At 42.8% G+C, this 11,972-nt stretch overlaps 1 protein-coding gene across 3 annotated transcripts in view; it reads right to left on the bottom strand.

Annotated features, from left to right (window-relative positions):
- Positions 1–3,128: 3,128 nt before the first annotated feature.
- Positions 3,129–11,972, bottom strand: part of GRM1 (glutamate metabotropic receptor 1) — a 418,107-nt gene continuing 409,263 nt past the window's right edge. For 2 of the 3 annotated variants that reach the window (XM_070796313.1, XM_070796315.1), the window contains exon 9: positions 3,129–6,819. In XM_070796313.1, coding sequence (XP_070652414.1) covers positions 5,901–6,819 — 919 coding nt within the window. In that variant the 3' untranslated portion in view covers positions 3,129–5,900. The remainder of the gene's footprint in view (positions 6,820–11,972) is intronic. The other variant, XM_019966999.2, reaches the window with a different exon arrangement.

Genomic DNA, 11,972 nt, shown 5'->3' with positions numbered 1-11,972 from the left:
GAAGTGACTTAGCAGCAGCAGCATCAGCAGCAGCAGCAGCAGCAGCAACTGCTTCTCCAGCTACCCTGAGAAAATCGAGCCAGTTTCTAGTTTAAAGACATCACTTCTTGAATTGTTGAAGTTCAGTCTTCCTTTCTCCCAAGGCTTGGTGATACAATTAGCCTTTCACTTTGTCTAAAGGGATATACTTCTGTAAGGAAGGAATCCCCAGCTCATGCATCCCCACGGATGACTTATTTGCCCTCTAACTGGTGCCTTCTCCAGCAGTCTGTGTCTTATCTGCAGTTCTCCTGAAGAGGACGCTGTTTCCCACACCTAGCACTACCTTGCCAGACCTCTGGCTGTGCTCAGGGAACACTGAGTATTGCCACCCTCTTCTGCAGGCAAAGCAGACCTGCTGCCCAGTGGGACTGCTCTCTCTGATGCCAAAAGAAGAGCTTGTTTTTCATGATGAAAACATGTGCTATTTCAGTTGGCAGATTTAGGATCAGTAGGTAGAAATACAGAGCTCTGGACTCCATAAGGATCTTGGAACAAATTTTCAGAGAACTGGGCTGGGAAAACTATATAGTGTTATATAGTAAATACTCATTTACTTTCTCAGCAAATACTTACTGAGTGTCTGCTTTGCCTTGAAGACTCAGAAATCAGATATTAGAACACAAAAAAGAAATAACAGTCTCTTCAGGAGAAATATCAATAACCTCAGATATGCAGATGACACCACCCTTATGGCAGAAAGTGAAGGGGAACTAAAAAGCCTCTTGATGAAGGTGAAAGTGGAGAGTGAAAAAGTTGGCTTTAAGCTCAACATTCAGAAAATGAAGATCATGGCATCTGGTCCCATCACTTCATGGGAAATAGATGGGCAAACAGTGGAAACAGTGTCAGACTTTATTTTTCTGAGCTCCAAAATCACTACAGATGGTGACTGCAGCCATGAAATTAAAAGACGCTTACTCCTTGGAAGGAAAGTTATGACCAACCTAGATAGCATATTCAAAAGCAGAGACGTTACTTTGCCAACAAAGGTTCGTCTAGTCAAGGCTATGGTTTTTCCTGTGGTCATGTATGGATGTGAGAGTTGGACTGTGAAGAAGGCTGAGCACCGAAGAATTGATGCTTTTGAACTGTGGTGTTGGAGAAGACTCTTGAGAGTCCCTTGGACTGCAAGGAGATCCAACCAGTCCATTCTAAAGGAGATCAGCCCTGGGATTTCTTTGGAAGGAATGATGCTAAAGCTGAAACTCCAGTACTTTGGCCACCTCATGTGAAGAGTTGACTCATTGGAAAAGACTCTGATGCTGGGAGGGATTGGGGGCAAGAAGAGAAGGGGACGACAGAGGATGAGATGGCTGGATGGCATCACTGACTCGATGGACATGAGTCTGAGTGAACTCTGGGAGTTGGTGATGGACAGGGAGGCCTGGCGTGCTGTGATTCATGGGGTTGCAAAGAGTTGGACATGACTGAGCGACTGATCTGATCTGATCTGATCAGGGAAAGAGACATGTAAGTTATAATATAATCTCAGATGTGAATAAAATATGGGAATATGAAAGGGAGAACAGTCCCAATTGACAGTGACTCCTATGTATTATCCTGGGTTCTGGAGAAGAGCACAAATTCACTGGCTTTGTATGGGGGTCAATTCCCTGCTGAGTCACTTACTATCTAGGAGAATTTGGGCAAGTGCAAATTATTTTAGTTCTTTAAAATATTCCTATGGCTGTAGTACTGGGAAGATTAACTGAGAATGAATGCAAAGGAGCTGCAGGGACTTCTCTGGCCTTCCAGAGGTTGAGACTCCATGCTTCCACTGCAGGGCCTGGGGGTTCCATCACTAGTCAGCGAACTAAGATCTCGAGGGGTGGAGGTGGGAGGAGGGGGGACACTGAAACATTTCTGGCCCAGAATAGGTTTAAAAATATGTTGCTTCTCTTCTCTTTGGTGGCTACTCAGGATAGAAATTGTTGGGGTAGTCCCTCATACGTTTGTAGTATCTGAATTCCAATTTCACCATCTCCAAATATCTCCGTTGTGATGAAGCTTCTGGACTCTCCAAAGCAAAGCAAAATACTCGCTCAGTTGTGTCTGACTCTTTGCGACCCTGTGGACTGTAGCCTACCAGGCTCCTCCGTCCATGGAATCTCCAGGCAAGAATACTGGAGTGGGTTGCCATTTCCTTCTCCAGGAGATCTTCCCAACCCAGGGATCAAACCCAGGTCTCCCACATTGCAGGCAGACACTTTACCGTCTGAGCCACCAGGGAAGCTAAGCAGAGGCCTTAATGACTCATGATGATATATGGCTGCTTCTTTGGACTAAATATCTGAAATGTTATCATTTTCTCCTTTTCTTCCTCATTCTTTGCTTCTCCTTCTCTCTCCTATGGGTTTTCCTCATCAGACACCAAGCCCCCATTTCATAACTTTTCATTCTATTTTCTGGGCACAATGCAGATAACCCTGGTGTCTCAGCTCCGGATTCTGGTAGTTTCTTCAACATCAGCCTTTCTGGATCGAGGCTGCTCTTTCCCTCTAAATGCACCACGATCTCATGGATGTGGCCCTGGTATCACCAAGTTTTCCCTTCAAATGACACTTGGTAGATGCTTTACTTTGCAGGTGTCTCATTCAGAGATGTGAATAAAAGAGGCTCCATTGTTTTGAGGACCAGTGAAGTCTCTATTGAAACGCAGGGGAATAGAAGTTGGGATGAGCAGGATGTAAGAAACCAGGTGCCCCTAGAGTGTGAGCCAAGGGGAAAAAGGCTGTGGGGGGCATGAATGAAGCAATGATGGGGCTTTCGGATGCCTCTGTCTCTAAAGCTTTGCTGGCGATGCAGGAGTTTGTCAACCTCACACATTCTATCAAAAAAGCTTAGATGACAATGTCTGCCACACTACTTAAAATTTAAATTCTGGAGTTCACTTTAAACTGATACATCCTTCCTCATAATCAAATTACGCTCTGCTTTGTCACCTACCTGGTCTGTAGATTTTGTGTGGTGATCTCCAGCTTTCACCTAAAAGACGTGTTCTGAGCAAAATCAAACCATTGAAATTGTTTTTTATACCAGTCAATTTCTGTCATTGTCATGCTTACAAACTAGAGAGAGGGAACATACTCGTTTAATAAATAGAAAATATTTATTATACAGCATTATCAAGATTATTTGACAAAAGGCAGTAACGAGCCGAAGGAAAACACTTTCACCAGAAGCTAAACAACTTGTATAAGCACATACATTAAGGTGGAAAGTTTCTGCCCTTTTTGTATAGGGTATGTATGTGTACATTTCCAATTTTGAACAATTATGATTTAAGAGCTAATAATCTATTGTATTCAGGAAAACTTTTAATCATGGTAATTGTAGGCATTCAGAGTAATAATGTGACTGGTGTTGAATGTTTTCACCGAACATCTGAGACTAAAACCTCAGGACAAACTGACATAGTATTTGAATAGTAGACGTTTTTCTGATCTATTCTTACTTTAAAAGTTTCTGAATGCACAAGTTCTGATATTAAGAACAGACGTCAATGGCATTAGGATAAAAAACATGTTTCACTAATATTAGACTGTATACTTTCCCTTGCTAGTTTGCCAATTAGCAGATCATATATCAAGCACTAGAACCATCCATTTCCCTCATTCTGCCTCATGACAGTGAAAATGGAACTGAAATCACATTTCAGTCATGAGTCTTTCTCTCAAAGGTATAACAAAATAATTTTTTTTAAAAGAAAAGGCAGTCTTTTCTTGATATAAAACTGACTACATTTGGCAGTAGGATATGGGAAGACATAAGAAATATGAGCCTCAAACATTGGAGTGGATGTTAAATTCTGAACAAATGATGCAGTGGGTATTTAAAGAGTCTAAGATCATTTTTGGCTGAGAAATCAGTAGCTTTAACATGAAGGAAGCACATTAAACGACTGAACATAAGGCATAAACAAAGATATTTAAGGGGATAAGATTCATTCCCAAATAATACAAGAATCAAAACAGCAAGAAAAATCTCTTTTATTGGAGGGAAAGGGAGGAGTAAAAATGAAACAGCTGGATTACACAGACATGGATATTACACACCACAAATAACAAAAAGAAATAGAAAAGCTAGGGCAGTGAAAATATATGAATGAAAGAACATGGAAATAAAAATGAAAAGAAATCAAAAAGTGAGGAATAAATAAATTGAAAAATTATGACAAGACAGTGGTTAGTGTATGCTTTAAGCACATATAGCTCAAGTAGCAGTGTAAAATTAAAAAAAAAATCATAAAGGAAACAGAAATAATGTAAATACTATTTCAATCTTATGTTTTAATAATGATGTGTGCAATTATATAAAATCTACCTTTTTCCTGTTACCCACAGTTTTTGTGAACTTTTAGTATAACAAATCTTCAAACCACTTCATTAATAACATATTTCCACATCATAAAATATCTGAAAAATAAGTTCCCTCTTAAAAGAAGAAGGACCATCTGAGCAGCATATGAAAAACATTTGACCAGAGCACTCCAACCTTCAAAGAGCTCCTGTAGATATTGATGATAATGGTATATAAAACATTACTGGAACATAAAAATATCTATACTATATCAGAGAGACAGTCTTCTAGTTGCAGTTAGATTGACATTACATTGCACAGTTTTTGTTATCACGGATATACAAGGACACAGGAACACATTCACTTGCTAGTTACAAGGACTTCGGTGACACTTGGAAAGAATTATTTGTCATTGAAACCAATAATAGCTGCTATGAGTACACCATTAAGTTCAAAGATAGATTTGTTTCTGTAGTACATAGGAGAAACAATGGCACCAAATACATACTGCATCTTAGAAAGTTCAACTGGTAAGTATTATTTGCTACAGTAAATGGAAGGTAACGATTTTGCCATGTGGTTTGTTCTCTTTAACGTAAGGGCAAAGGAGAGCCCCCTTGGCACACAGGTAAATCCGCAAATGTCTTCTGCTACTCTCAAAACAATCTCATCTGGCCTTTTTTTTTTTTTTTTAAGAAATCACCAATAAGCGAGCATCAGATGCGGGAAGCTGATTTTGCTGATTTTGTTCAAAGCCCCAAGCCTCTGCACGGGCCTGTTTCTCCTTCTGCCCTCCCTTAGCACTACTGATGAAGCGCTTTTGGTTGATGATTTTGCTCCTATTCCTGTTCTCCTAAATAGAGGAAAATCACAGAGCAGCAAGGTGTCCACGCACCTTTCTCCAAGTATGACAGCAAGGCTGGCACTGGATGGGCGTGTGGTCGGTGAAGACGGACCCCTTTTGGGGCCAGTTCCCCCCGAGGGTCACGGATACCAGGGTTCTGTGGGCGCAGTAGGGAGAAGGGCTTGAGAAACGAGCTGCTGTCCATCACCGTTCTCTGGGTGGTTCCCCTCCTTCACCCACCTGCTCCACCTGGCTCCACCAAGCTCGTTGGAAACACTAGGATGACGAGCTAATGATTAACTGAGCGGTCCTCCCCGCTGTCCCCTTCCAAACGGGCCAAGTTGGTGGGCGTGTACATCTATGCGCAATGGTCCAAAGAGATTATGTGGGTTGGTTTTATTTATTTATTTATTTATTTATTTTTTGCGATAAAAGTTACATACTATATGGGATTGTGCTTTGTCGGAATTCCCTTTCTTCCCAGAGAAGTTTTGAAGAATTCAAGACTCGGAATCCTCGCCTGGATCCCTTCTGGCTTGCGGATTCCAGCACCTCTGGCGCTGGCCTTGCTAAGGCGGCAGCAGCTGTCGCATCCTTGCTCCCTCCACCTCCAGCCTTGGCTCCCCGCCCAGCTTCCCGCACGTCTCTCCGGGGGAGGTGCTCAGGCTCCCCTGACCGACCACCTCTGGCCTTTTCCCCCACGGACACCTCCTCCCTACAGGGTGGACGAGCTCTGCTTATAGTCCCTCAGGATGACCGAGGCGTAGGTCACATTGGGAGGGGTGCAGAGCACCGACTCGGACACGGGGGAGCTGGGCACCGAGCTGCCCGAGGCCACCGAGTCGCGGAAGGGGGACGGGGGCGTCAGGGCGGGCGAGGCCTCCGGGGTGGGCTTGCTGGGCGCCGGCAGGTCCCCCTCCTCCTCTTCCTCCTCCAGCTCATCCTCCTCGGTGTTCCCTTCCCGCTCGGACAGGTACTCCTGCAGCAGCTTGAACCTCTCGCTGTCGTCCTCGTCGTCGTCTTCGCCGGGCGGCGAGGCGGGCTCCTCCGCAAAGGGGCTCAGCGGCAGCGGCAGCAACGGCAGGTGCTGCGGGGGCGCCGGGGGCGGGAACAGGGACCGCCCCCCGTTCCCCGCGGCCCCGGGGACGGCGAGCACCGAGCTGAAATCCGGGATCCCGGCGCTGAAATTGTTGACCACTCCCTGCAGCTGGTCCAGGAAGGATTTCTGCGGCAGCGGCGGCTGCTGGAGGGGCGGGGGCAAGCCCTTGGGGATGGCCGGCTCGGCCAGGAAGAGGGGGGTCTCCTCGGCCGTCAGATGGGGCGGCAGAGGCGGGGTGCTGGCCGCGGTCGGCACGCGGCGGGGCGCCGCCCTGGAAGGACTGCTGGGAGGGCTAAAGCCCACCGGCTGGGCGTCCTCCTCTTCCACGTTGTAAAGGGTCTTGGTGCTGGTATCAGAAAAGGTCAGGCTCTTTCCGGAGCCTTGGTAACTTTTAGTGAGGGGTTTGATGACGGCTGTTTGGTTGCAGGCCGTCTCGTTGGCCTTCACGTGCACCGAGAGCCGGTGCCACATGTGCTGACCTTTGGGCACCTGTCTTCCACCTGGTTCAGACCACGACACAGACTTGCCATTAGAACTATGAATAGAACAGAGATGGGTTTATTTGCGGGCATCTCACGCATGCAGGATAACATACACAAAGAACATTTGCAAGCCTAGCTCAAAGCAATTTGACTCCCTCCCACTGTATATCTGCCTGTCGCACACACTCCCACCCTCTCCCTTTTACCCATCAGACTCCAAAAGCTGCAGCGATCGCAGGTTGCCTCTGAAGCTGTGGCCAGGGATTCCATCCACCCCAACATAAGGCAGGACATTTTGACCCTGAGAAAAATTGTAGCGGAGAAGAGCCAGCTTGTTGTAGAACCAGCTATTTCATTTAAGTCTGATTTCACAGCTATTACACACACACACACACACACACACACACACGCTCAAAGGCGGTGAAAAATTTGTTGCTCAGTGCAAGCTTTTGAAAGATCCCAAGATTGACAAATTAAAAATCAAATCTTAGTCACACATAGACAACAGAGCATAATGACCATAACTATTGTCTCCCTTTCTTCTTGGTCCCTGGAACAAATTAAGACCCACGTATAAAACTACTTTCATCGTCCTGTGAGGTTGTAAAACACATCCTCTCAGATGCCCATTCTGATATGCAGATATTTCCTGTGGTACTAGATGCAGCATGGTCATGCACATGGCACCTGTACAAAAGGGAAAAAAAGGAAATGACAGAAAAACCCAGACCCATGCTCCACTTAAGAGTTTCCCAACTTTCGAGTTTCCTTTTATTTCAAAGCATTATTCCTGATGCATATGGTGGATCACAGTTCACTCATAGCAGGTAGCTTGGGATTTTCACACTGGCAACACTTAAGTAGGTGTGTTTGAAAGAGCTGGAACTGGCAAGCCCAGAAAAATATGAATATCCATATCCTGTTTTAGTGTACTTGCATAATTGATGCAAAAGGATAAGATTAAGATTCAGACAAAGCAGAAGTTACTGAGATCAAGACCTCTCCAGGGCCTTTTCTTCATTGATCATTGAGGAAAAAAAGGCTTAGTGCACCAGGGGTCCTACACCCTTCATGGGATCCTCATGCTATGCTATGCTATGCTATGCTATGCTAAGTCGCTTCAGTTGTGTCCGACTCTGTGCGACCCCATAGACGGCAGCCCACCAGGCTCCCCCGTCCCTGGGATTCTCCAGGCAAGAATACTGGAGTGGGTTGCCATTTCCTTCTCCAATGCATGAAAGTGAAAAGGGAAAGAAGTCGCTCAGTCATGTCCAACTCTTAGCGACCCCATGGACTGCAGCCCACTAGGCTCCTCCATCCATGGGATTTTCCAGGCAAGAGTACTGGAGTGGGGTGCCATTGCCTTCTCCGGGGATCCTCATAAAGCCAACCAAATAGAATACATCTCTGAAAAAGAAAAAAATGAGATGCACTGTGTGCATATATGCACATTCAATTCTGTCTGTTCTAATAACTCTGGTCTTACTTTTGGACTCTTAGTTTATTTTCCGTATAATTTTTAGCAGATGGTGGTACCTTACCATAAGGTACTATTAATAACAACAGTGTTAATACTTAAATCAGGAAATAATTTTTTTTCAAGATTTTGCTTTTTCTTTTATCCATGAAAACAACAGAGGAAGTGGCACAATGATGACACATTTTTTGACATTAAAAGAAAGACGGAAAATGCATATATTTTCTTAGGTGGAGATGCGAAATAGACTTTTTTATATCATAGTCTTTTGTTTGGAAAACAGGAAATGATCAATGGTTAACATAATGGTTTACTTAATCATTTTGAAAATACAAGAATGAATACTTTAAAAATTATGTGTGAGTGCCACATATATGATGACGGTAATGTTTTGACATTTCAAATTTTATAATCCTGAAAAGTCAAGTGAATCAAATAAGTACAGATTTGTGTAGAAAGTCTGATATCAATTCTAGAAAATTCTGCATATAAAAGTTCTAAAATAGATATAATTAGCTAAATTTTCTTATTGGGAAGAAGGTAGTTTCTCCATATAGCTGATAATCTATGCTATATTTTTAATTGTCAGATAAAAAAATCTCATCTCAAAAATATGATATAAAAATTAATATTTCATGCAAGTGTATGCTTAATGTATTCTCTAAGGATTCTAACTGCTTATGAATGTGAGATTACCGACTTATTAGGTTCTATACAATCTTGTTAGAATAGCTAACTCTCTCCCGAGGTGAGCAAACTAAATAATAAGCTGGTGGCGTTCCTGCCAGGAACAGCCAACCAACCAGCCAAAGCCAAGACCAGAATCCACAGTTCCTCCTCTGAATTTGAAATTCTGGGCAAGCTCACCTCCCACTTTCCTCTTTCCTAATTTCCTCCATCTCCCACTCTACTTACACTGTTTCTCTCTTTATGCATTTAATATGCCTCTTCCAGAAAGTATAAAACTGCCTAGTCGCCTCTTGCTTTGCTTAAATATGCTTTAATATACTTTCCAATAGCAATGATTTTCAGCCCTTTCAATGGCAAGGGAAACATTTTTTCCTTCTCCAAATGCTTGCCTCTCCATGCTCATTAAGATAATCACTAAACTAAAAGGCTGCTCATGTCTTCATTTATTTGTATATGTGTATGTGTATGTGTGTGTGTTTTAAAAACCAATTCCCTCCAGAGCTAGTCTGACCTAATTCAATCAGTAGGCTTAGATAAACAAAACATTGTCCAGTTTCCATATATGCTAACAAAAAGGGCAACATTGTATTCCTGGGACTGAGTTCACCCCCTTGCTCACTGACTTGCCTTGTCTTCCTCCTTGTACAGGAGTCCTCTATCAGCCTCTGTTTAAATCCTTTGAAAGGTATTATTAATCATCTTGCAGACAGAGATGATCACAGTTCAGTTCTGTTTCATCCAATACAATATTTATTCTTGTGAGGGGAGATTTCCACCCCAGCAGTCAAAGTTAGCAGCTTTCCTTCCCCTCAGAGTCTTGCTCTAGATTTTCTGTAAAGTACTGTTTAATTAGAAAACAGTCCTAATGCCCTAGGGACTTTACCAGATTAAGAAAATTAGATTAACCTTTTTTTTTTTTCAAGGACAAAATAAATTGCTTCCTAAAAACCAGAGATATTGGAGGGAAAGCATCATTTCATAGAAACTACAGCACAGGGTATAAACTTTGGTCCTTCTGCATTAGTTATCTTTAACCTATGGTCAGCAGACAGCTTGAATGGTCCATGAATCTACATGTGCATTAAAGCATTGTTTTTAGGCTAAATCAATATTATGTCCTTGTAGATTATGTGCTGCTATTTTTAAATGCAAAATGCTGTTATTGATAAATTGTACTTCTAGATACAAGTGTAACTAAGTTCTGAGAAGCTGTTTTTGGTGTGTTTTGTGTTCAGGCTAATAAAGGTACAATTACTATCACAGGTTCAGGTGAGTATTTGATAACTGTTTTGGTATGAAAAGTGATTATCCTATTTGAAAAGGTTAGGAACTCATTGCTGTGATATTAAGAAGAGAAAAATGTATAAAATATGGGGCAGTAAAAAGCAATAAATACATTATAAAGATGCAATATTACTATGAAATAATACTTTTATTTAATCCAAGGTAGCTTTAATACCTTGTCTTTTAAAGCTGCCGGCTTCTTTCTTCTATTATTTAATGTTACTTGGTTCCTTAATCTTAGGAAAAGCAATCTGATTTAGAAACACCACAAAATTGTCAGAAAGCACCTTGTCAGAAGATACCTTGAGTGGCTAAATATATTTACTGATACTGAAGTAATTGGAGGAAATTGCTGTTAGGCCTGGGAGGGACTAGAGACAGGGAGGATGAGATTTCCACCCCACAGGCAGAGCTCAATTCCAGCTCCAACCAGCTCAGGATTTTGCTTTGGTTTGGTTTTTCTTTCATTAGATAAGTGTCACAATCCCTCCCCCTGCCCCCCAAACAGAAGACCCTCTATTTACAGCACTTTAGAGAAGAGTTGGAAGTGGGTGGTGTAAACAGATTAGTATATCTTTGGCATTCAGAGTGATCCTGTCTGTTTTATTTGTTTCTGTAAGTACTAGTTACATCTGCAGAGTATGCTGCTCTCTGCTCCAGAGAGGCCTAAAACGGGAATACCAGTGGGTGGGTGTTTGAGATCCGGAGGAAAGCATCCTGCACAAGCTGCCTGAGGAGGAAGCTTGCTCAACACCTGTCTCCCTTATGTCCAACTCAAGTCTCTGCCACTGGGCTTAATAGCCACACAGCAGACAGAAGGATGGCTTCCAAGGAGCCCAGGCAAGGCGAGGTCTTCCCTTGAGGGGGGAAGTCTCAGTCCTGGGAACCTGAGCAGGGTAACATTCGTTTTCTTTGAAAATGAAAATGGAAGCAGGAAATGCCACTGGGTCATAGAGTGGAGAGAATGGCTCACTAAAAAAACAAACCACAGCCACAGGCTTGCGGACAGCTCTGCTGTGACCCAGCAGCTGTGGCCGGGACATGTGGCCTTCCAAGGAAAGGCTGGTGTTGCCCTAAGGGAGACCTGCCTGGATGGGAGGCCAGAGCTGCCCTGTCCAGGTATCTCACCTCCATGTTCTTCAGCAAGCTGGTACCAGAGTGCAGCTTGAATAGTGATCCTTGTAGCATCTCAGGCATTGGAAACTGTTTGAAACCATTTGAGTCAGACTCCTGTTTTCTAAGGCAACCCCAAGCTAGTCTTCAAAACAAAGAACTCCCACTAACTCCAGCTTCCCTTCTTGAAAGCTTCCTCCCCTAAATCTGCCTATTCAGTATAGATTCTCTGGAAGCTTCTCTGAACATTCAAAATTTCTCATCTTATTGAATCAGCACTGCTTATAAGGTAGAGAATTTCTGAATGTGTCGGTGAAAACAAATGCTTTTTAATATTATGAGAACATGGAAGTTGCTGTTGAGATGAAGCCTTAAGTAACATTGTGAATTTTATCCCTCTCCTTGCTGATTCTAACTTCATCCTAAGCTGGTCAGAAAATCATTTGACTTGCTGTAATTTACAATGTTACAAAGTCTAAGTGTACAATCCTCCTTTGAGAATCTTCAGATCAATCACGTTGAATATCCTAAAGTTATATGATTTGGGATAAAAGACAAGATAAATAAAATAAGCTTGCTTTTATTAAGCATTGTGCCTTCTCCAATAAATTAATAAAGAAAAAGACATCTACAAATGAAATT

This window comes from Bos indicus, chromosome 9 (genome assembly GCF_029378745.1).
Source record: "Bos indicus isolate NIAB-ARS_2022 breed Sahiwal x Tharparkar chromosome 9, NIAB-ARS_B.indTharparkar_mat_pri_1.0, whole genome shotgun sequence".
Taxonomy (NCBI): Eukaryota; Metazoa; Chordata; class Mammalia; order Artiodactyla; family Bovidae; genus Bos; species Bos indicus.
This window is presented reverse-complemented; position numbering and strand designations above follow the sequence as displayed.